Source organism: Mobula birostris, chromosome 15 (genome assembly GCF_030028105.1).
Source record: "Mobula birostris isolate sMobBir1 chromosome 15, sMobBir1.hap1, whole genome shotgun sequence".
NCBI lineage: Eukaryota > Metazoa > Chordata > Chondrichthyes > Myliobatiformes > Myliobatidae > Mobula > Mobula birostris.
Window position 1 is genome coordinate 67,100,774 of NC_092384.1, and position 26,038 is coordinate 67,126,811.

A 26,038-nucleotide genomic window follows, 5' to 3' on the forward strand; every position below is an offset into this window, starting at 1 on the left:
ATTTAAGTACTTATGAAATTTTCTTTTGAAAGTTACTTTATTAACATGATTTTTTCTGATTGCAATAAACTTGTGCCTTCCAGTTTTTGATTTTCCACTGTAGAAACTGTTTTACCTTATTTTCTCAAATGTCAGGGAACGAGTACTTTATGATCTGATTTTGTTAAGGTACTAAGTATGCATTTGAATTGTAGATGCATTATGATGGATAGAATTATAAAAGGTCCAAGAACTGCTATGTTTTTAGTGAATATGCATTTGTTCTGCACACTGTAATTAAAATATACTCCTTGGGCTGAAGAACTCATCACATTTAACATGTTAACAAAATATACACAATTTGTGCCCGTTACACCGCTCTTGTGGTTTATCTGATGCTTTAAAGCTATAAGGATTAATTTTTCCTTTTGTTTCAAGCCTAGATGTCCTTGAATTGTAACCAGTGCTCCTTTTACTCTCTAGCTTATTTAATTCCCAGTATACGGATATTGATTTTTATTATTTATGGGCCTTATTTTCATTGTGTGCTATAATTAGAGACTGGATCATGTATGATCTTTTCTTGGGCCCAGTATTGCACTATTTTTGAAAAGTTTGATCCATTGTAGACTCAGATGAGAGGGATATTATTACTATTGTGCAGAAGATTTGAATGTTGGTATTTTCTGTGTTTGATTGCTTGATAGTTATGCTCAAAATATGTGAATGAGATAAAATAATTATATGCATCTCTTATTATTTTTAATCATCTGAAATTAGAGAATGCCAAGGGCAAGGATAGTAAATTGGATTCTAATTCCTTTTGCTTGTTGGAATGATGAATTGAGACCATGAAGTAAAGCATGGAGAAAAATGAAAATAAAATGGCTTTTTAAAGACAAATGACAAAAGGATAATATTCAATGTGGTTTATGACACGTGGTGTGTGATATCGAAGCATGCAGATTAGGAAGCTTAGAGGTGGTTGCCTTTGTGTTGAGTTAGTATATTTGTGTTATTTTTGTTAAACTATGGGGTGGTGAAAGGGAAAATGCTAGCCTTAATATCTCCAGCTGCACCCTTGTGATGCCTGCTCTGTGTGTGTGTGTGTGTTTGTTGACACGTTTGAGAGTAAATCATAAATTATGAAGCTTCACTGATAAGGTATCTTAAAAAAGCCAACATAATAGTTATAACGTTCCTCAGGAGAGGAAACATAGGCCATATTTGACTAGATGTCATTACATGATCTCTCTAATTGCACCCTGGACATCAAGTGGCTCTACTCTCATGAGGAGTACCCATATTGGGCATGTCCCAGGAGGTCATTGTGTTCAAAATGAAAAGAATATAATGATTTGTTAGAAATAAGGTTGTCTTGTTGTTACATTTTAAGAATAAAAGTTATTTTCTGATGGATTGCGAAGGAAAGTATTCCAAGGGGAGGATAAGGCAACTGTAGCTGACAAGGGAAGTCAAAGACAGCATAAAAGCAAAAGAGAGGGCATATAATATAGAAAAAAAAGGAAGGCAACTACAAAAACAATGACAGCAACTGATGAAATATGAAGGTAAGCCAGCCAATAATATAAAAAGAGGATATCAAAAGTTTTTTCCAGATACATAAAGAGTGAAAAAGGCAAGAGTGGATATCAGACAGCTGAAAAATAATGCTGGAGGTGGAGTAATGCGGGAACAAGGAAGTGGTGGATGAAGTTAATAATTATATCCGAATCAGGTTCACTGGCATATGTTGTGAAATATATTGTTTTGTGGCAGCAGTACATTGCAATACATAATAGAAATACTATGAATTCTAATAAGATGCATATATATTTATTTATAAGTAGTGCAAAACGAGAGCAAAAAAAAGTGATGTAGTGTATATAAGTCCATTGTTCAGTCCGAAATCTGATGGTGGTGGGGAAGAAACTGTTCCTAAAACGGTGAGCATGTGTCTTCAGGCTGTAGTACCTCCTCCTTGATGGTAGCAATGAGAAGAGGTTATGTTCCAGGTGATGGGGGTTCTTAATGACAGATGCCAACTTTTTGAGGCATCACCTTTTGAAGATGGCCTCAAATCTGGTTGAGTTTGCAACTTCCTGCAGCTTTTTCCTATCCTGTATAGTGGCTCTTGCCTACCAGATAACGATGCAACCAGTTAGAATGTTCTTCACAATACATCTGTAGAAATTTTTGAGAGTCTTTGATAACATACCAAGTTTCCTCAACTACTAATTACATATAGTTGATGGCGTGTCTTTGTAATTGCATCAATATGTTCAGTCCAGGATAAATCTTTAGAGATAGCAACACCCAGGAACTTGAAACAGCTCACCCTTTTCACTGCTGAGTCCTCGATGAAGACTGGTGTGTGTTCCTTTGACTTCCCTTCCTGAAGTCCACAATGAATTCTTTGGTTTTGCTGATACTGAGTGCATGGTTGTTGTTTCAACACCACTCAACTGGCTGATCTATCTCATTACTGTGTGCTTCCTCATCACCATCTGAAATTCTGCCAACAATAGTTATGTCATCAGAAAATTTATAGATGGCATCTGAGCTACGCCTAGCCACACAGTTGGGGGTGTAGAGAGAGTAGAGTAGTGGCTAAGCATGCATCTTTGAGGTGCACTGGTGTTAATTGTCAGCAGGGATGAGGTGTTATTTCCGATTGTATTGACTGTGGTCTCCCAAGAGGAAAGTTGACGTTCCATTTGGGAGGGAATTACAGAGGCCCAGGTTTTGGAGCTTGTTAATTAGTGCGGAGGGTGTTGAACACTGAGCTGTAATCAATATACAGTAGCCTGAAATTGCTATTGTCCAATTGAACCAATGCCGAGTAGAGATAAGTGAGATTGCAACTGCCGCAGACCTATTGTGATAGGCAAGTTGTAGTGGGTCCAGGTCCTTGCTTAGGCAAGAATTGATTCTGGCCATGACCAACCTCTCAAAGCACACTTCATCACGGTAGATATGAGTGCAACTGGATGATAGCTGTTGAGGCAGCTAGCCCTGTTGTTCTTGGGCACTGGTATGATTGTTACCCTTTTGAAGCAGGAAGGAGCCTCCAACTACAACAATGAGAAATTGAAGATGTCCTTCAACATTCCCACTAGTTGGCTGGCACAGCTTCTAGATCATCAGTCTTTAATGCCACAGATCTAGCTCTCAGCAGATTGTTATCTCCTGGTTCATCCATGGCTTTTGGTGGCACACACTCATGAAGTTGGAGAGAACTGTAATGTATTCATTCAGATCCGAAGGTGAATCCCTGAATATTGTCCAGTCCGCTGACTCAAAGCAGTCCTGTAAAGGTTCTTCCACCTCCCTTGACCATACTTCCTTGATTTTCAGTACTGAAGCTGCTGGCTCAAGTTTCTGCTTATACGCTGGGAGTAGAAGTACAGCCAGTTGATTGAACTTTACAAAATGCAGGCATGCGGTGGTATGGTAAGTATTCTTGATGATCGTATGACAGTGGTCAAGTGTGTTGGCTCCTTTGGTTCCATAGGTGATATTTGTTGATGGTAGTTCTTCAGAGACTTGTTCAAGGTTCAGAGACTCCTCCAATAAGTCTACACTTCCTACATCAGCCTTCACTGTGGAAGATACCAGCAGTATGCCAGAAATTCATTGCCTTGCTGCTGCTTGTGCATGGGAGGCAGAGTTGGGGGGCTTTCGGGTTCTAACGTCTTAACTGTTCTCCGTTCTTTGGGGCACTCCTGTTTTTGTGGATTTCTGTGAAGAAAAAGAATTTCAGGATATATATTGTATACATTTCTCTGATATTAAATGCACCTATTGAAGCCTATTGAAATTTGAGTACGTCAAGGGGCAGAAGTGAATGTAGTTGCTTGGGAAACTGAAGGTCTAAAGGTAAAAACATCTGGATGGATCAGATGGACTATACCCCAGCGTTTTGAAAGAGATAGCTGAAGAGATTGTGAAAGTACTTGTAGTGATCTTTTAAGAATTACCAGACTCTGGAATGGTTCTGGAGGAATGGAAAATCAGAAGTGTCACCACTCTTTAAGAAGGGAGGGAGGCTAAAGATAAGAAATTATAGGCCAGTTAGCCTGACTTCAGTGGTTAGTAAGATATTGGAATCCATTATTAAGGATGAGGTTTCAGAGTATTTGAAGGCACAAGATAAAATAAGCCTGTCAAAGCTGTTGGAATTCTTTGAGGAAATAACAGGCAAGATAGACAAAAGAGATATTACAGATATATTATCAGTATTTGGATTTTCAGAAGGCCTTTAATAAGCTGCTGCAAATGAGGCTACTGAACAAGAAAAGAGCCTATGGTAAAACAGGAAAGATACTAGCATGGATAGATGATGGGCTGACTGCCAGGAGGCAAAGAGTAGGAGTAAAAGGGGCCTTTTCTAGTATGCTGCTGGTGACTAGTGATGTTCCACAGGGGTCAGTGTTGGGACTGCTTCTTTTCATGTTATATGTCAGATGAAACAATGATAGGTGGAGAGGAAGGGTACTATTGAGGCAGCAGAGAGTCTGCAGTAGGACTTAGACCATAAGATAAGAAGTAGGCCATTCAGCCTATTGAGTCCACTCTCCCATTCAATCATGGGCTGATCCAATTCTTCCAGTCATCCCCATTCCCCTGCCTTCTCCCCATACCCTTTGATGTCCTGGCTAATCAAGAACCTATCTATCTATGCCTTAAATACACCCAGTAATTGCCACTCATGGCAACAAATTCCACAGATTTACCACTCTCTGACTAAAGTAATTTCTCTGCATCTCTGTTCTAAATGGACGTTCTTCAATCCTGAAGTTGTGCCCTCTTGTCCTAGACTTCCCTACAATGGGAAATAACTTTGCCATATCTAATCTGTTCAGGCCTTTTAACATTCAGAATGTTTCTATGAGATCCCCCCTCATTCTCCTGAACTCCAGAGAATACAGCCCAAGAGCTGCTAGATGTTCCTCATATGGTAACCCTTTCATTCCTGGAATCATTCTTATGAATAGACACATTAGGAGAATGGGAAAAATGGCAGATGGAATATAGTGGGTGACCATGCACTTTGATGGAAGGAATAAAGGCATAGAGTATTTTCTAAATGGGAAGAAAATTCAGAAATCAGAGGTGCAAAGGGACTTGGGAGTCCTTGTGCAGGATTCTCTAAAGGATAAGGCATTGGCCAGACTGCATTTGGAATATTGTAAGGAACTTAGGGTCCAGAGGACGTTTATGAGAATGTTCCCAGAGAAGAAAGGATTCACATATGAGAAATGTTTAATTGCTCTGGGCCTGTACTCTCTGGAGTTTAGAAAAATGAGGGGGGAATCTCATTAAAACCTATTGAATATTGAAAGGCAATACAGGTGTCCCCCGCTTTTCGAGCGTTCGCTTTACGAAACCTCGCTGTTACGAAAGACCTACATTAGTTACCTGTTTTCGCTAAAAGAAGGTGTTTTCACTGTTATAAAAAAAGGCAGCGCGCGATAAAAGGTAGTGCGCGCCCCGAGCAGCCAAGCTCCTCCCCTGGAACTGCATTCTAGCCGGCATTGCTTAAACATGTGCCTGTGAGCAGCCGTTAGGAAGATGAGTTCTAAGGTATCAGAAAAGCCTGAAAGAGCTCGTAAGGGTGTTACACTTAGCGTAAAACTAGATATAATTAAGCGTTTTGAGATAGAAGAAGATGACCTGCCTGCCTTGATAGAAACAGACGATGATGAGATGACACCCCAATATCCCACCACCTCAACCCCCAGGCCGCGGACCAATACATTTCAGGAGAATGCAGCAGTAGGGAACGCACCCAGCGCATCTTTAAGAAAAAAGCCGAAATAAACAAGCTAATAAATTAGGTGCCGCCTGGCACGTAAATGTTGGCCCAGATCAGAGGCGATTGCCGAGTGTGTCGGCACTGATCTGGGCCGACATTTACGTGCCGGGCGGCACCTAATTAATTAGCTTGCTTATTTCGACTTTTTTCTTAAAGATGTGCTGGGTGTGTCCCGGCCACCGCTGGACTGCTGCATTCTCCGCGTATTGGTTCGCTGCCCGGATGTTGGGACCACTGCACGACCCTAACCTCCTACTCAGCCTAACACACCATCATCAGTGTGCTCAGCGCTGTCTTCCGGATTCCCGTAAGTGATACTACACTGTACATACATTATTTCTACTTTCTATAGGCTGTGTATTTTTATGTGTTATTTGGTATGATTTGGCATGATTTGGCAGTTTCATAGCTTAAAGGTTACTACCGAGAGCGCTTGTGCGAGATTTTCGCTACGGTGGACAGTTCGGCAATGATTGTAGAAAAGTACCTTGTATTTCTACTTTATATAGGCTGTGTATTTATCATATTCCTGCTTTTACTATATGTTACTGTTATTTTAGGTTTTATGTGTTATTTGGCATGTTATTTTTTGGGTCTGCGAACGCTCACAAATTTTTCCCATATAAATAGATGGTAATTGCTTCTTCACTTTACAACATTCCAGCTTACGAACCGTTTCATAGGAATGCTCGGTCAGTAGCAAGTTATCAATTCATAGTTAAATCGTTAGCCTAACGTGAGACTTGCAGACCTGGTATTCTGGCTCTTTTTATAACATTAAACTGCCAGCCAACGTCCCCAGAAATTTGTTTTCTGGAGGAGGGTAGGACCAGAGGACACAGCCTGAGAATAGAACAGAGATGAGGAATTTCTTTAGCCAGAGCGTGGTGAACCTGTGGAATTCATTGCCACAGATGGCTGTGGAGGTCAAGTCTGGGTGTGTTTAAAGTGGAGGTTGACAGGTTCAATGTATGTATACTGTTCCTAGTTATCCATAGATGCATAATAATGAATCGATACATATCAGTGATTGGCCCTGGACATCATCTTGGATTTTTTTCTAAAAATATGTGTATACTAATGTACATATTGCAGAACCAATCATTTTCTGCATAAATATTGTTTTAGATGCCAGACCACTTGTGTTAAACTCCCTGTTATGCAGTGTTCTAATGAGAGAGATCTATGTTTACACAGCTGGATCTTGTGATTTCAAAACCTTTCACAACTTAAGTTTCAGAGAAAGTAGTTAGCTAATGACATTTCCTTTGCAGCATTTAAATATTTTAATGTTTATTAGTGTATGTGAATATTTTTAGAACAGAGCACATACTTATTTTTTGAGTGTATTTGATGCAAAGGAGCGGATCTTAAACAAATTGGGTTCACTGTTTTTTTTGTGTTCATTTACTCTTGAAATTGACACACTTAAAAAATATCATGATCAGTGACATTAGCTGGGCAATTGCATAGCCCTCCAGACATCATCAGAGACAACACTGAAAGGTGCCTGGCATAATTTACCGTGCTGTACAACAGTTTGTTACTTTAATAGATGCTCATGGGATTGAGGTAATATTAACATGAGTAAAGTATTGTTTAAAAGGAAGAAAACAGTTAAAAAGACGTTATTCTTATACTGGATGGTTGTTACTTCTGGGATGATGCATGCATCAGTGATTTGCCCTATGTAATATAGTTCCTTTTAATGACCAGCACTTCAGGTATCTCCATTACTCAGGATGGCTTTGTAGTACCACCACTGATTGAGCTGGATGAGTCCTGTAGGGCAATGCTGCCAGTCTAGATGAGTGAAAGATTGTGAGTGAACCATTACCAGGGATAAATCTGCTTGGCTTTGTCCTTGTTGATCTATATATGGCAGATGCAGCTGTCCACGATAGCATTGGTAGAAATGATTATTGCATAGTACTTATAAAGACAAAGTCCTATTTTACAGAGGACAACCCATCATGTTTTGTGTTACAACAATAATGCTAATGAGACAGATTCAGAACTGGGAATCCATGAAGTGACGTGGATTATTTGCAACAGCAGAATTGTACACTACAGCTCGTATCATCATGGTCCAGTGTATCTGTCACCCTACCATTACAATAGAACCAGAGGAATAACCCTGGTTCAATGACGAGTGCCGAAGGGCATGTTGGGAGAAGCACCAGATACAAGTATTCCCTAAAAGGAGGACCCAATCCAGAAAATATGTAGAACAGGGCAATGTATGTACTAAACAGTAAAATTTAGCAGGAGGTAGAACAAGGTAAGTGATTTCACAAATGTATCAGATTAAAGCTTTGCCATACTAAAACATCCAGTGGGCAATTATCCAGGAAATAGAAGAAGTGGCCAAGATCATCCTCAGTGTTTGTGAGATCCATCGTATGAAAGCTAAAGACAAAGCTGAATAATTTGCTATCATGTTCAAACAGAACTGCTAAGTGGATATGATCTCTCTTGTCTTTGTCTTGAGATCCCCATTGTCTCACACTTCAGTCTTCAGCTAGTTTGATTCATCACACTTGTTGGAGAACACTGAATAGAGCAAGGACAATGTGACTAAACTATATTTCATAAATAGTACTGAAGGTTTGCTCTAAAACATAGAGTTGTCCCAGTGCTGTTATAGTACTGGCATATGAACATGAGAAGGAAGAGGAGAGTAGGCTCATATCCTTCTGCACCATTTTTCAGCGTTATCCCTTAATTATCTGAATATTCAGAATATAGTGAATGAACACAGTAACTGAGCCTTTAGAACTTTTCAGGCCAGAGAATTTCAAAGGTTCACCAGTCAAGTTTCTTCTCATCTCAGAACCAAATGGCATATTTGAAACTGTCTTCTGCTAATTGACTCCTAAGTTCTTTTAGAAAGCGATACAGTCCTTATCTGCACGCATCAAGGCCGAGATAACGTTTGGGCACGTGGTAATAAATGGCATGTCATGTCAATGCCACAGGAGGCAATGACTGGTCTGCAACATGTCATTCAATGGAATTGTCACTGAGTACCCTCGAGCATCATCCTTTGACCAGAAATTAAATTGTATCAACCACCTGCGTACTGTGCAGCCTGAGCAGGCTGGAAATTGGGTACACCAAAATGAGTGGCATGTCAAGGGCTTTCTGCTTTCTACACGGCATCACATACTTGTTTAGGTTAAATCAGTACTCAGAGTGCTACAGATGTTCAACTTGATAGAGTTCAGTTCCTGATCAGGTTTATTATCATTGACATATGTTGTGAAATTTGTTGTTTTGGTGTTGAACACTTTTAAGTTTCTATCATTACAAGTGCAATTAAGGATGAATTTCTTTAGAGACAAAGGAATTTTGTGTTAGTGTTTGAAAATAGCTGCTGGCGATTAGATTGGATTTTTGTACCATGCTGAATGTTTTGGCATAAATGCTAGTAGCCTTTCACTGCTGTTTGGATGTTGGCTTGACAGTACAATGATGCTACATCAGTTGCCTGTACCCTTGCATCAACTGCAAATGTTAAAACAAAATATTATGAACCCTGGAAATCTAAAATGTGAGCACAAAATGCTGCATGTCAGATTGGGTTTTAACCATGAAAGAGACACTGAATTCACAGATTAATGATCTGTGAAGGCTCAACATTAGGTTCAACAATTTCGGATAATAATTGTTTCAATCAATTTAATTGCGAGCATTTTTATTTCTTTCATCTGCTGCTATAAGACCCTTTTTGGCACCATTAATTCTCTAGTCCATCTATTTTGTCCTGCATTCCACTCCTTTGCAGACTTCCCCTTCATTTTTATTTTCTGTACCTCCTCTCCCCAGTCTGCCCCCCCACCCACTCTAATACCTTTCTTCACACTGTTCAACATTTTGACCTACTTGCCAGTGGCTTTGGAAGAAAACTGCAACTGTATCTATTTTTGTGATCCTCCTGATGCAAGCTGTGACAATCCCTGGGAAGTTCATCAGGGATTAAGAGTCCGAATGGCAGAAACAAGCTATCGTACAGATGTGGCCAGAAAATGAAAGAAAAAAAATGCCAGGCTACTAAATTATGTCTTCATACTTGAAACTTCCAATGATTTTGATCTGCAAGTTTCTTGTCATAGAAAAGCATACTTTTAAAAGCTTGAAAAAGGGAAAAAAAGATTTAATAACGTTTTAAACATCAAACAGATTAAGAAATATGTACTTAAACACCGTAAAATCTCAGCAAACCATTTGTGATATTAAAAAAAAACAATTGGAACTTTTTTTTAAGTAAAGGCCATTTAGAAGTCATTTTAATTTAGTTAATTCTTATTCCAATCTCGTGCACTTATTTCCCTTTATAAAGGATGAGGGGAAAACATCCTTGCAGTTTGGACCTGAAACATATTATTTCTGGTGAATTCTTACTATCAGTACTGAGTTATTTGTTCATCTTTCCAGTTCCTTACTTCACTCAAAGTATTCCTGTTGGTCCATAGCAAATTGTTTATTTTTACTTATACACACTCACTTGCACTCTTGCTCATGTTCACAATCAATCCTTGGAAGTATTGACAGCAACCATTGATACTTTCTGTAGTATTGCTTTGCAAAATTCAGCCATAGCTTTCAATATTTCTATCAAATGTTTATGAACCAAAAAGATTAAAAGTGTTTCTTTCACAACAGAGGATATATGAAGTGTTCAGTATTTCTAACGATTCCTATTTTTATGTCTTTCTAAGGTATTTTGTGGAAACTTTTTGCTCAGCCATATAATTTTACTGTTGGCTTTGATTATATTCAACTGATGTATGCACATTTTTGTGACTTTTTTGTAGTTTTAAGCAATGCACTTAAGTGCAAATTTTGATTGGTGACATATGGTTTAATCTTCATTTTCTATTAATTTGACAGTCACGTTGAGCTGAAGACCCAATGGGACCACCCAAAAACAGGAAAGAAGAAACGTGTGGCAGGAGGTGTGTATTTTAAAGCACAATTTAACAGATATTTTTCATCATTAGTCTCATTATGATTATCTTGGTTTGTCTAGGTTAATGAAAATCATCTCAGTGAGTGAAATCACATGCACAAATAAATATGACTAAGTTTAGAAATTCAACAGATGTAAACAACTTAATTTGCATCAATTTTGAAAATGTCACTCATTGTTTGTAACATTGTAAGTCTGGTTGAAAAATCTGATTTTCATTAATGTTGCCCAAGACTTTAAATTGGAAAATTAAAATGATACTTTTCCATCAAGTGACTTACTGAGTAAATTCAAATTTGCACTTAGTTTGTATGGGGAAAAAATACTCTCAAAATAAAAATTGCCAGTGTAATTATGAAAAATGTTAAATGGTTAAGAAAAACACGTCTCTTCCTTGCCAATTGGTCTTTTCTTCCAAAACAAACACAGCCCTTGTGTTCCACAAAACTGATACCCAATAAGAAGAACTGTGACAGGAGCATGCTGCAACTATTTGGTTTCGCTTGAAGAAATGGACCCAGACTTGGTAGTTCCTCCGAGACTCACTTTATTGTTAATACAGCGAAGAAAATAGAGAGTTGCGAGAAATGCTTTATATTGTACACTACCTACACCACTAATAGGTAGGGCTAACCTAAGCAACCCCTAGTAGTCTACACCGTTGGGTATACTTAGCAACGTCTGCGTAGTCCCTGAGGCAGGGGATCGACCATGGACTGGCTAGGGTGGCGGTCCTTGGTGCCGGTTCAGCTGCTTGGCCCAAAGGTGGGACACAGGCGAGTGGTCTGCCCAAGAAAGAACTTTCCCACCTTTATAGCCTTATTGCCACCTCCCAGTCCAGCTGGGAGGGGCCAAACATCCAATCCGACGCTTACACGACCCTAACTTGGGCCAATCCAAGTCCTGGCCACGTATTAAGCCAACATACATCCTCCACACCTGCAAGTACCACGGTCGGGTGACCTGTAATAACCGACCTTTGCCCCCTCAGGGACAATGTATCCTATTAATTTTACAACCAAACAATGTAAAAAAAATTCTTTAGAGACAAGGTGATTAATTACTTTTACACAAATCAGCACTTTTAGCCTGCTCTCAGGCATGTTATCCTGTAGACCAGAGTCACATATTGTTCTCCCCTTAACTAGTATCAAGGGTCAATCTGCCCAACAACATAACAGGCCCACAAATTCCTAATTGTTAACCATTTCCCTGCCGTTCCAATTTTCATATCCATACACCATACACTTACCTATACACCTTGGTACTCAAAATTTAAAAAAAAACTAACCATTTGATTAAAAATGCCATTTAGCTCTATTGTTTCTCCTCTCATAACAACAGTGAAATTGCAGCTTGAAGCAAAAATGTTCAGATGCTGATGCTTCTAAAACTGAAGCAGAAAATGCTAGAAGTACTCTGTAAATCAGGCAACAGAAAGAGACAAAGGTTACATTTTAGATGAAGGACATTTAATCAAAACCGACAGAAGACACATGGAGAGGAAGGATGAAGACATCAGAAGGAATATCTGTGATAGGGAGCAACTGTGGTTATTGTTATATCAAATACTTTAAAAACTGACAATTGGTAAATTGAAATAGAGGTACAGTCAAACCCACTGTGTTTATCTGAAATTGTTACATTCACTCATAGGATTTGACGGTTGTAAAATTCTCATCTATGCTGAACTCATTTACCAGTAGCCCTCTATATTTTGGTGCTCATCTAGATACGTCTGAAATGTTGAGAGTATCTTGCTCCACCACCTCTTCAGATAGTGCATTCAAAATTTAGACCATACTCTAGGTGAAAAATCGTAGGTTGGGAAATCAAGTGTTCATTTTTAGTTATCAGAGGGTCATTCAAGGGGTATTATAACAGCAGGATAGAGGCTGTTCTTGAGCCTGGTGGTGTGTAATTTCAAGATTTTGTATCTTATTAAAGAGAGAATGTTCTGGGTGGGAGGGGTCTTTGATTATGTTGGCTGCTTTTCCGAGGCAGCGGGAAACATTGAAGTCCATGGCAGGAAGGTTAGTTTTCATGATGGACTGAGCTGTAGGCAGAGCAGTTGCTGCTCTAAGTGGTGAGGCATCAGGATTGGATGCTTTTTGTGAGAAGAAGAGAAATTACAGCTTCTATAGTGTTTTCCTATAACTTAAATTTATTGGTTGGCCATCTATACACAGGTTGATTTCTGATGTATTCCGGCACATTCAATACATTAACTTCCTGAAATTCTACTCACCTTTGTAGGTAGGCTTATATTATCATGCGCATGCTTATGTGATGGTGTGGTGAATTTCACTGGAAAGGAGAACATCCTAATTTACACATCTGGAGTGAGAACGTTTTGTGGAGAGAAGCTGTCATGACTTGTTTCATCTGGGGCGATTTTTAGCACATTGGTAGTGGGGACTTTTCAATTCATATGAGGTACAATTAAAAATCGAAAGTAAAGACAAATGTAAAGAATAAAATAATGTTCAATCTACCAAATTATATAAAGATAATCAACATTATTGAGTAATCCTGTAAATTGGCCAGATTTTAAAAAAGTAAGTTTTTAGAAGTGTTCTGAAACATTTTTCAGTATTAGCCTGGCATATCTCAGTATTCCAGATTTTTGGTGCATAAGAGCAAAGTGCCTCATCACTAGCTCTTATATGCTTGGCTCTAGGAACACTAAGCAAACCAGTATTCACGGATCTAAGATTACAATTAAGGGTGTAAGGAGATAGTCCAATGTATACTGAGGAGCTAGATTATTCTGAGCCAATTAAGAGTATTTTAAAGTACCTAAAGGACACAGGCAGCCAGTGTAATGATGCCAAAACTGGTGAAATGTGCCAGAGCATTTAACTCTGCAATTTAACTCAGATTTCTCTGCAAGATGCAATGATAATGCCCTGAACCAAGTTCCCACAAGGAAGAAGATGATTGCAGCCCTGCAACAGCCGACAAGTACAGTTTAGTGGTCTCCCAAAACTTGTTTGTATATACAATTATATGTAAGTTGGATGTTCTAAACCTGAGCAGAATCTGTGAAGAAAAAAGCACCAATAATCCATTACCTACCACTTGGAAATCTCAATGGTTTGACATTGGGTCTACCAGGTAATGATTGCTGTACTCTCATCTTTATTGCCTGTGCAAATACTTGAAGTAAGTATCATGATATGTACAGTACACGCACTGAAGAAACAAATTTCTGGGGACGTTGGCTGCAGTCCAAAGAGTTTAATGTTATAAAAAGAGCCAGAATACCAGGCCTGTAAGTCTCACGTTAGGCCAACGATTTAACTATGAATTGATAACTTGCTACTGATCGACCTGTCCCTCTGTCCCTCGGGGCTTTGCAGCCCAGCAATCCCCCAATTTAATCTTAGCTGAATCATGGAACAATTTTTACAATTAACCTACCAACTGGTACATCTTTGGGCTGTGGGAGGAAACCAGAGCACCCGGAGGAAAACCATGTGGTCACAGGGAGAACATACAAGCTCCTTACAGACAGAGATGGAAATCGAACCTAGGTCACCTGTACTGTAAAGCGTTATGCTAACCACAACATTACTTTGCTACTCCTGATATTAAATGCTTCATCGAATTTTATTCCAAATCTTCTCTTCAGTCATTCATTGGGTCTTTTACAAATTGCATACTGTCCTGAGTTCCCCAAAGAGATAATTGAGTTCCACAGAACATCGAAATATACAACAAAGAACAGGCCCATGTGGTAAGAAACTGAACTATCAAGACCCAAAGGTGTTGAGTTCTGTTTTGATATATAAGATCACTTAGATGAACTGAATTGAGGTGGTGTTAAGAAGCATTTATTAATCTCAGCACCACAGTTTTTGAAAAGTGGTCCTGATACAGAAATCTTGGTCATTAATAATGAAATGTGTGCACTTGGCCGTGTGTGTAACACTTATGAACCAATAGGGATATGAAAAATGCCAGCATTTCCTTTGTGATGTATTGTACAGACAAGATGACCATTCATTATAAAACATGAGATTATCTTGTGCAATATTTTGCTGTGATTTTTTTTTTGTTCAGGTGTCCACATCCATGGATTTGATACTTCAGTTTCCAGTTAGGCAAACCTCTGTGCCCACCACAAGACGTTAAAACATGTAGCAATATGGCAATTAATTTCATTTTTTCAAACAGTGCCAAATAATGCCTCACTATTTTGCTCTTTTTACACTACTTACTTTTAATGTTTCTTATTTTAACTTAGTGTTTTTTGTTCTTTAGAACATAAGAACATAAGAAATAGGAGTAGGAGTAGACTATCCGTCAAGCCTGCTCTGCCATTCAATAAGATCATGGCTGATCTAACCATGACTCATCTCCGCCTACCTGCCTTACCCCCATAATCCTTAATTCCCCTAATATGTAAAAATCTATCCAACCTTGTCTTAAATATATTTACTGAGGTAGCCTCTACTGCTTCATTGGGCAGAGAATTCCACAGATTCACCACTTTCTGGGTAAAGCAATTCCTCCCCATTTCTGTCCTAAATTTACTCCTCCGAATCTTGAGGCTATGTCCCCACATTCTAGTCTCGCCTACCAGTGGAAACAACTTCCCTGCCTATTCCTTCCATTATTTTATATGTTTCTATAAGATCTCTTCTCATACTTCTGAATTCCAGCTAGTACAGTACCAGGTGACTCAATCTCTCCTCATGGTCTAACCCCCTCATCTCTGGAATCAAGCTAGTGAACCTCCTTTACGTCGCCTCCGAAGCTAGTATATCCATCCTTATGTAAGGAGATCAGAACTCTACTCCAGATGTGGACTCACCAGTACCCTATACAGTTGCAGCATAACCTCCCTATTCTTAAATTCAATCCCTCTAGCAATGAAGGCCAATATTTGCCTTCTTGATAGCCTGCTGCACCTGCGAACTAACCTTTTGTGATTCTTGCACAAGCACTCCCAAGTCCTTCTGCTCAGCAGCATGCTGCAATCTTTTACCATGTAAGTAATGATCTGATCTTCCATTTTGTCTTCCAAAGTGGATGACTTCGCACTTACCAACATTGTACTCCATCTGCCAGACCCTTGTCCACTCACTTAATCTCTCCCTGCAGACTCTCTGTAACCTCTACTCATTTTGCTTTATCTGTCTTCCCTTTCTTTATTGCTTGCTTAGTGGTTCTTCATTGCTTTTTAAAGTTTTCCCAGTCTCCCAGTTTCCCACTACTCTTGGTGACTTTGTACACATGAGCTTTTAGTTTGATACCTTCCTTTATTTCCTTAGTTATCCATGGCTGACTTTCCCTACCCTTACGGTCCTTGCTTTTAACTGGCATATACTTTTGTTGAGCACTGTGAAAAATCGCTTTGAAAGTCTTCCACTGTTCCTCAACTGTCCCACCATATAACCTGTGTTCCCAGTTCCTTATCCAATACCTCCCTCATCCCATTGTAGTTTCCCCTGTTTAGGCATAATATACTGGTTTTAGATCAAACTATTGCACCCTCCATTTGTATGAGAATCTCAATCATACTGTGATCAGTTTTACCAAGAGCATCTTTAACTACAAAGATCGCTAATTTTACCTTTCTCATTGCACAGGATCAGATCTTGTATTGATGTATTGCACTGTATTGCTACTGCAAAACAACAAACTTTGTGACGTACAGTACGTCAGTGATAATAAACTTGATTCTGAATGATAGAATTGAATTGACTTTATTTCTTACATCCTTCACATACATGAGGAGTAAAAATCTTTATGTTAGGACTCTGTCTAAATGTGCAATGTGCAATCATAGTAATTTATAATGATTTATAATAAATAGAACAGTCAGTGTGATATAGAATACACTCAAATCAGCGTGAATTACTCAGTCTGATGACCTGTCGGAAGAAATCGTCCCGGAGCCTGTTGGTCCTGGCTTTTATGCTGCAGTACCGTTTCCTGGACGGTAGCAGCTGGAACAGTTTGTGGTTGGGGTGACTCAGGTCCCCAATGATCCTACAGGCCCTTTATACACACTTGTTTTTGTAAATGTCCTGAAAAGTGGGAAGTTTACAAATACAAATGCGCTGGGCTGTCCACATCACTCTCTGCAGAGTCCTGCGATTAAGGGAGGTACAATTCCCATACCAGGCAGTGATGCAGCCAGTCAGGATGCTTTCAATTGTGCCCCTGTGGAAAGCTGTTAGGATTTGGGGTCCTATGCCAAACTTCCTCAACTGTCGGAGGTGAAAGAGGCACTGTTGTGCCTTTTTCACCACACAGCTGGTGTACGGATCAAGTGAGGCCCTTGGTGACGTGGATGCCGTGGAACATAAAGCTGTTTACCCTTCTCAACCCCAGATCCATTGATGTCAATAGGGGTTAGCCTGTCTCCATTCCTCCTGTAGTCCACAACCAGCTCCATTGTTTTTGTGCCATTGAGGGAGAGGTTATTTTCTTGACACCACTGTGTCGGAGAAATGATTTCTTCCCTGTAGGCCACCTCGTTATTGTTTGAGATGAGGCCTTTCAATATAGTTTTGTTGGCAAATTCAATTAGCAGATTAGAGTTGTGGGTGGTGACACAGTCATGAGTGACAGGGAGTAAAGGAGGGGACTTAGTACACAGCCCTGAGGGGATCATATATAGTAACGTGATAATATTTGAGATTCGATAGAGAGAGAACAGAGTTTCAAAATAATAGTCATTTTAAAAAAGTGTTCATATGTAAAATACGAAGGAACATGACTCCTTTTAAAAAAAAGTTTACTTTCAGTGTCCAGAGGTTGTATCTTGGTAATTAAGACTTGCAGCATTGTTAAAAGACTACTGAGATTTGAATGGGAATGCCCTAACTTTTAGTTTATTTCTGAAAAGCAGATATTTTGATTCTGCCTCTGCCCCCTTCATTTCCAGCCCTGATGAAGGGTCTCCACGTGAAACATCGAATGTTTATTCCCCTTCATAGATGCTGCCTGACTTGCTGAGTTCCTCCGTCATTTTGTATGTGTTGCTCTAGATTTCCAGCATTTGTAGAATCACTTGAATATGTAATGCTGTTCTGTGTATTCGACTGGGTGAGGACAAACATTTGATTGTTTAATGTTAAGGTGTGTATTTCCACAGATTTATTGAGAAATGCCACGTTCTGGACAGCAACTTCTTGATGTTTGCATTTAATGATTTGTGTAAGCTTGCTGTACAGCAGAGTTGATTTATCAATAAATAACCATGAGTACTCTTATTTACATACAAACTCTGATACAATGAAAAAAATGTTCAAGTGAGGCATAATAATTGATTAGATTATTGAGAATTTGTAAAGGCTTCTTTGATCTGAAGTGGCTTGGGCAAGCTAATAGTCAGTAAATTACAATCAGTTTGACAAAAGACATGCATTTTTGTTTTAACTTTTCTTCATTGAAATCGTGATAAGTCCACAGGTGTGGTGGTTATCTGTGCAAGACCTGTGGGAAAAAAGCTATTTGTTCTATACTTTGACTTTGTTCTAATCAGTATATGGCTAAATCAGAAAGTGAGCAGGAATCCTTGTACCAATCCCAGAGGATTTTATAATACATGAACTATATCATGGATTTTTAATCTATTTTTTACATGCAGCTCTATTGAACAATTTGTTAAATTTTTGACACAGCAAATTTGAAAGATGATGATAGTTGTTGGTACTTTTTCTGACTGTAGTAATCTTGTCACTTCCCAAGAAACCAGAATTTGCAATATCTGACAATCCAGAGAAAAAGTTCGCTGAGTTATTCTCTAGTGAACTTCTGCTTTCTGTCTAGTGAAATCCCCCTTCTGCAAAAGCATTCCTTTAGGAATAGTCTTCAAAAGAGAGGACATAGTAACTGTGCCTTGGTTCACTAACTGAATATCACATTTCATATTTAAATCCCATGTTACTGTTGAAAATAACCATGGGGAATTGTCAGCAGCTTAATTGTCATATTTTTAGTTTTCATAAATAAAGATTGTTCTCCTTGGCACTCCTTAGATCTGAAAAACTGTACTGGGATGTTTTGTTTTAAAGTTCTCTTATTTTGATTCAGAGGCTTTCCTATTGTGGGTACAACAAAATGCAACATCGCTTTTAAATTTTACACACTTAGCTCCAGAGTCTCTGCACTTGTTAGAAGTGTGCATTCAAGGTGGTATTTAAGCATAAGGATCACACGTTAGCTCGTTGCAGAACAAATATGGACTATTTTGTATATGCTGGATGTATATTACGGTATGTTGATGCAGTATAGATGTTTATTTTTAAGTGTACCATCCAGTGATACAAAATATATACCCTTTTTCTGTTGCAGATTTGCCTTATGGTTGGGAACAAGAAACAGATGAAAATGGGCAAGTGTATTTTGTTGAGTAAGTATTTAGAGGACTGAAATGATTAAGTTGTCTAAGAAAGGATGTCAATGAATTGGAAGCAGTTTAAAAAATTTATTGGGGTAATTATTGAAGTGTGTGGGTCCTCTTTTGAGCAAAAATTGGACAGACGAGGTTTATGCTTGCTAAAAATTACAAGAGTTATTTATTATGACACAAGGAGGCACTTTGTCACTTTGAGTCCATGTTGTCCATGAGCAGAGTAGTGCTATCAACCCCATGCTCCCATTTTTCATTCAGCTGCCCATCAAAAAACCTCTGCTTAAATAATTAACCCCTGCTTAATTCTTTTGCCACTTACCAATACCAAGGAGTAATTGACAGTCTCCAATCATTCTACTAGCATGCTTTTGGGATGTGTGAGAAAACCAGAGCATGCAGAAGAAACTCACACCACAGTCATGAGGAGAAACTGCAAATTCATTCAAAGTCCATCTTGAATCGGTGTCCTTAAAATTATAAAGTGGCAGTGCGAGCTGCTCTGCTACTGAAAGGTTTTGACATGGTACATGTGAAGAGAATTGTTCCTCTAGTTGGAGTATCTAGAATAAGGAATTACTCTTTTAGATATGAGTTATTTTAAAAATTAATGTGAAAAGTGGTTTTGACCTGGACTGATATCAAAATCTTGAGGAAAAAGTAATTTATGAAATAAATCAAACGATGCTGGAAATGCTCGGTTTCTGCAAATTGAGGTGATGGGTTAGGAAATTAGTAGAAGTCTAAAGAAAACTAAGTCAGACTAATGGGAACTTTTAATGGAATTGATATATTTGGCAGAATAATTAAGTAAATTGTTATGGTTGTTCCATTATGATAATGGAGTATCCTATTCCGATAAAGTAATTTTATATTTATGTCTCATTGGGCCTAAAAGAAACTGAGTTGTATTTTCAATTGACTAGGTGAAATTTACTCTCTCTGTAGTTTACTGTTCACTGGTCTGATTCTTGGCAAATAATCTACCTTTGTTTTATTTTGTTCAAAGAAACTTGACTGTCTTCTAAATTCCATTCTGATGAATCTTAATCAGAAAACTTTGACTTTTCTGATGCTGAACTTGATTATTGGATTTGATTTTTACTCAGTGTACACTATGACTGAAATGGTCATTGGTGTAGAGAACCAGCTTTATAAATTTAAAAGGCACTGTTAGTTCTCACACCAAGAAGTAGATTTATTTAGAGTTGTGTATTACTCTTATGGTCTTCATTTAATTGTAACTTGTAATCAAAATTTTATAATTATATGTATCCAATTAAAGTTACTGGTGAGAAAATGAATAACAACTTTGTCCATTTCATCGTTTTATGTTTGGATTTTCCTTGAAGTTAGTGACTGAAACTGCTTATAAAATATTTTCATATAGTCACATAAACAAAAGAACCACATATCTGGATCCACGGTTAGCATTTACAGTTGAGGAAACATCGGAGAAGCCAAACATTCGTCAACGATATGATGGTAACAGTGCTGCCATGGAAATTCTACAAGGCCGAGACCTAAGTGGCAAAGTTGTCATTGTCACAGGAGCTAATTCAGGGATTGGTAAGCGCATAAGATTTTGATTGATAGAAATTTGTTTTTATAGTTAGAAATTATGGAGCATATTGACTCCCACAATTGAAAAGTTTTTAAACCTCACTTGACTTTTCTTAATGCTAGTTTATACACTTTCCGATCTTGGTGTCTGTAAGCAACGGGTCTTGGCCCTTAGGCATGGCTTCTAAATTCCAAATAATTTAATGTAGTTTTTTAATGTTATGCATCCTTTATGAACACATATCAATTTGGTTGCAAACACCTTTATTGAGCTAAAAGGAAATTCCGCTACGATATTCGAAAGGCAGTCTTATATTTGAAAGAAGTTCTTTCCAAAAGCTATCGAGAGTCCCATGGCATTATTTGCAATCCAAGTGGGGCTTCCAGCCCATTGAGTCGATCCTGAACATCAGAAACACCCTGATACTAATTCTTACGCTCATGGCATTTTATTCTCCCCATTTTTTTGTTCATTCACTGTCCCTAAGTTATACCACTCACCTGCACAATTGGCTACCTTTGCAGAGGCCAAGTAAATCTCTTTGTGGTTGGAAGAGGAAACTGAAGTACCTGGGTTTAGGTCATGGGAAGAACATGCAAATTCCACAAGGTCAGCATCAGAAATCAGGCTTGGTGTGGTGAGGTGGCAGCTCCACTAGCTGTGCCTTCCTGCAGCCTGTTTCTAGTGAAAGAAGCATTCTTATCTGTTATCAAATAAGTCTCTGCCAATGAGTTGACATTGTGGCTGCCTTAGCAATTGGTTTTCAAAGGGGATAACTACACTCATTTAAGGACTCTTTTATCTTGTTATTTCATGCTTGGTGTTTATTACTATTAATTTGTACTGTTTACAGTTTCTGATGTTTACGGTTTACAAATCCTGTTCAGTTACTGTTCTATAGATTTGCCAAGTATGCCTGCAGAAAAAGAATCTCAGGGTTGTATGTGGTGACATGTATGTACTCTGGTAATAAATTTTACTTAGAACTTAGAATCCCATGTTCCACCACATTGGGAATAATGTACATAGGATTTTGTGATTCAAGCTTTTAAGTTTAATACCTGTAATGCCTATTTTCAGTTTAGTGTACCTTACCTGTAAATTCACTAAAATATAGCTTTGGCCTAATATCATATAGTATCTGTACATGCAACTTCAAGACATACTTGTAGGTGCTTTGATAGGCAATGTATGCTGAGTTAACTCATTTTAGTTGGGACAATTCAGTTTCCTCAGGGCCAGCGACATACTTGCTCAGTGAATATGTCATTGCTGAATGTTATATGACTCTTGCTTAAAAGTGTGCCTGTGACTTTAGGGCGCAATTTAACTCTGAACTGCAGGCATGAGACAATTGAATGTAGATCCGGCATTTTGGTGAAGTACAGGAAGTACATTTACAATTAATCTGAAATTCTACCCAGCCTTGAAGCTCTGTCTTCAGGAGATAATGTGATAAAATGTGAGCAAAATGTATTTAAATGTAAATGTCTGGTGCTGCAGTTTTTTTCAGATAAAGATGACCTTGAAAATCCATGAGTTAGCAAAGTGCATATGTTGAATAAATGAGGTCACAGGCATGAGCATTCATTCATTCAATCCGATCCTTCTCCAAATATGTTTTACCATAGATGTCCCAGTGATGATAGTTTGTTGTTGTTGGCTTAAAGAAAAATGCGCAGAGTCGTCACTGTATTTTTGTTAAAAGCCAAAGGACAGTATTTTCTCCAGGCTTGCAACAGCCATTAAAAATTTTACTCCAGGAGACTTGGCTTCTTAAGCCTTTAAAAGACTGAATTAAGTATTCAAATGTTTTCTATAACTAATTGTTTTTTAAAAAAAGCACCTGGTCACTACTTGACAGCTTTAAATACAACTTGTTCCATACCTTAGTCTTTTCCCCAACTTCTCAACCATTTAGAGTCATAGAGCATTACAGCATATAGAAACAAGCCCTTTGGTGTATTTACTCTGTATGATTGCCTAGTCCCATTTGACCCACACCTGGACCATTGCCATCTATATCTGTCTCATCCACGTACTTATCCAAACTTCTCTTAAACGTATCAATCGAACCCACATCATCCGCTTCTGCTGGCAGCTCATTCCACACTCTCACACCCTCTGAATGAAGTAGTTCCCCCTCAAATTTCCCCCTCTCATTTGAAAAAACTTGTTTGCATTTACTCTGTCTCTGCCCCTTAAAATGTTATATACCTCTGAAGATTAGAGACAAACCAAGGAAAACCTCAGTTTGTGATGCTTGTTTGTACCACTGTATCTGGACTTGCAGGGTCTAGAGAGTGGAACTGCCCCAGTGCAACGGTTTTTCCACTTTAAAAACTTCCTATGCAGTTTTCCTGTCATCATCAGACACGATGGACAACCACCACCAAGAGTAAACAAATAATTAAATAATCAACAGAGTGAATTATTTAAAATAATTCAATTTATTAAAAACACATTTAACAAACATTCATATTAATTAAATCAAGAATTCCAAATGACCTTTCATTAAGTTTCTCCATTTGGGTGATTTGGGTTGTACTTGGTACATTGTAGTATCATTGATAGGCCAAATAAGAAGGATGAGTAAGGATGACCAAGCTTCAACCTTGGATTTGGTGCTGACACCAGTAGCAGAATTGACTATACTGGTTCGGTCTGGTCAGACTAGATTGTTTTTTTGTGTTTTCACACTGCAACGTATAGTGTTTGACTACAGGAATGTGGAAGCCTCACTCTGGTTGTATAGAGCCTAGAAAGGCTCTAGCATTTTATACACAGTTTCAGTATCTTTACCCAAGGATGTGCTTGCCTTAAGGAGAGTAGCATGATGGCACGGTTCTAGGAATGACAGATAATGGTAGCGTATGCAGATAGACTGATCAGAATAGGCATATATTCTGGAGTGTAGAAGTAAGAGAGAAAGTTTCATTGAAACCTAAACTAACTCTTAATGGAGCTTAAATGCTGGATGTGGGAAGTGTGTTCCCCTGCTGGAAAAGTTGAGAGTGAAGGGTTAGACCATTTAGGACTGAGATGACAATGAATTCCTACATTCAGAGAGTGCTGAATCTTTAGAATTCTCCACTCGAGGCTCGGTTATTGAGTTTATTCAGAACAGAAATTGATTAATTTCTGGATATTAAGAGAATCGAAGAATACAGACCAAGTACAGGATTAGCGATGATTTTGATGAATGGTACAGCTGGATGGCCTGTTCCTGCTCCTTTTTCTCGTGTTCTTCAACAGATGCAGAATTCAGGAACATGTTGATCAATGTTTTGCTATCATCTGACAGTTTCTGAGGGGTTGTAGAGAAGCATCATTTAGACCAGCATTTTTCTCAGTGCCATCAAAGATTAGATTCAGACTCAGATTTACTTATCACGTGTACATGGAAACATACAGTGAAACGTGCCACTTGTGTTAAATGGATGTACTGGGGGCAGTTCCCAAGTGTCGACGCACATTCCAGAACCAACATATCATGGCCATAATGCTTGGTTGAACCACACAGAACACAACAAGCAGCAAAAACAAGCTCCTTTCCTTCCTCCAACCCACCCACACAAGCAGGTAGTTCTCCAACTCCAGGACAGGTCTTTAGGCCTCCGGTCTCCTGGAGCTTCGATTTCCAGACTTCTGATCACATTTCGATCATTGGTATCAATCCTTCCAAACAAATTGATGATGGGACCCTGAACTCTGGGCTCGCTAACTGTCCAGTCCATCTGCCTCCTCACATAAGCCTCATGCCTTCTTCTTGCATGAACATCCAATCCCAGGACCTACCGACCTGGGACAGCCTGAAGTTCACAGATGTCTTTTGTCCCATGTCAACATTGCGGGCCTTCAAGTGCAGAGCAAAAGCTTAGATTCCAGATGACTTTAATCACCTATTCACATTACTGGACTTCGAATGCAGAGCACAGGCTCAGACCCTGGCTGACCTCTATCTCTTCCACATCCCTGTCCCTCAGCACTCATCTATCCCCTACCTCCCCACATCCCTGTCCCTAAACCCTTACCTGGTCCCTAACTCCCTTACTGATTACTGGTCAAGTCAGATGTATTTCATTTACTCTTCATCTTCTGATGTCGTTCACTTGTGGGATGATTTGCAATTAGCAGAATCTAATCACATCTCCTTTGTCTGTGGTTTATTCATTAATGGCTACCATGTGAACATGTGTGATGAATTAATTATGTAGGTGTGTCAGAGCAGGTCTGATGGTGGATGAAGTACCTAGAAATTCCAATTTGTTGCCAGTATTCAACAGTTTGAAAGAATTATTATGCTATAATTGACACAGTTGGCAAGAGAATCACAGTCATTAAAGAGTCTATAGTCAATTTTTTTGAAGTGTTGAGAAAATACCCACCACCTCACAGAAATTGAGGTTTTGAATCTGGATATGCAGTTAAGTACCCCTGCCAACTTTCAACTTGACTCGGTTTTGCAGGTGTTAACCTGCCAGTGATGAATTGTGTTAAGAGCTGTGTGAAGAGGCTAAATTAGTTTGTTGGAGTTGAATTGGAATAATAAAAATAGAGTTGTCTTTGTGTTCACTAAATGAATAGAAGCACATTATATAGCTCATTTTAAAAACATTGGGTATAAATTCGGACTTGAGCTAGTTTGTTTGGTTTGAGCCCAAACAACTCATATAAAAATACTTCCCACATACAAAAAATTACAGGTGTACACAGCTGAGGCAATCCTTGTTCTGTTTTTCACTCTAAAGGTTATTATCCACATTTAGTTCTATTATTTCATAATTCAATTTAGCTGTTGGAAAAGTTTTGCTGGTACTTTTCAGATGGCATACTCACACATCTTGTTAAACAGGCCTAAAATGATCTTAGATTCTGAACTTAGCTATTTTTATTCTGTTTCTTATTTTTAAAGTTTAAACCACTGTTATATTAGAATTTATTCCAGTGTCGGGTTAATTTTTGACCTACTGCTCAGGTATCTGTAAATATGACCATGAACCTATCAGATTGTTGTTTCATTTGGAGAAAAATAATCTGTCATTCTTACTTGGTTTGCCTGACATGTCGCTGCGGACCCCTGGTAATCTGGGTGGCGCTTAATGATTTTTGGTGTTTGAAGTTTATTGAATTAGTAAGTACAGTTGAATTCAGCATTTCATATCATTTTAAAGATTTTAATGTTTAAAGCTTAAGTCTTTACCTTTTCGTTTTTTACTGGCTGTGAATTTATGATGAATCAGTCATTTTACAGCTCTTTAAATGTATATCACAGATAGCGATGTGATGCAAAATCTGAGATTGAAAGCTGAAATATTGGTAATTATTTCTGTC

At 38.6% G+C, this 26,038-nt stretch overlaps 1 protein-coding gene across 5 annotated transcripts in view; it reads left to right on the plus strand.

Moving 5' to 3' along the window:
* wwox (WW domain containing oxidoreductase) overlaps positions 1–26,038 on the plus strand; it is a 1,166,408-nt gene that overhangs the window by 11,208 nt on the left and 1,129,162 nt on the right. For all 5 annotated transcript variants that reach the window (XM_072279200.1, XM_072279197.1, XM_072279198.1 and 2 more), the window contains exons 2-4: positions 10,691–10,755; positions 19,083–19,140; positions 20,531–20,709. In XM_072279200.1, coding sequence (XP_072135301.1) covers positions 10,691–10,755; positions 19,083–19,140; positions 20,531–20,709 — 302 coding nt within the window. The remainder of the gene's footprint in view (positions 1–10,690; positions 10,756–19,082; positions 19,141–20,530; positions 20,710–26,038) is intronic.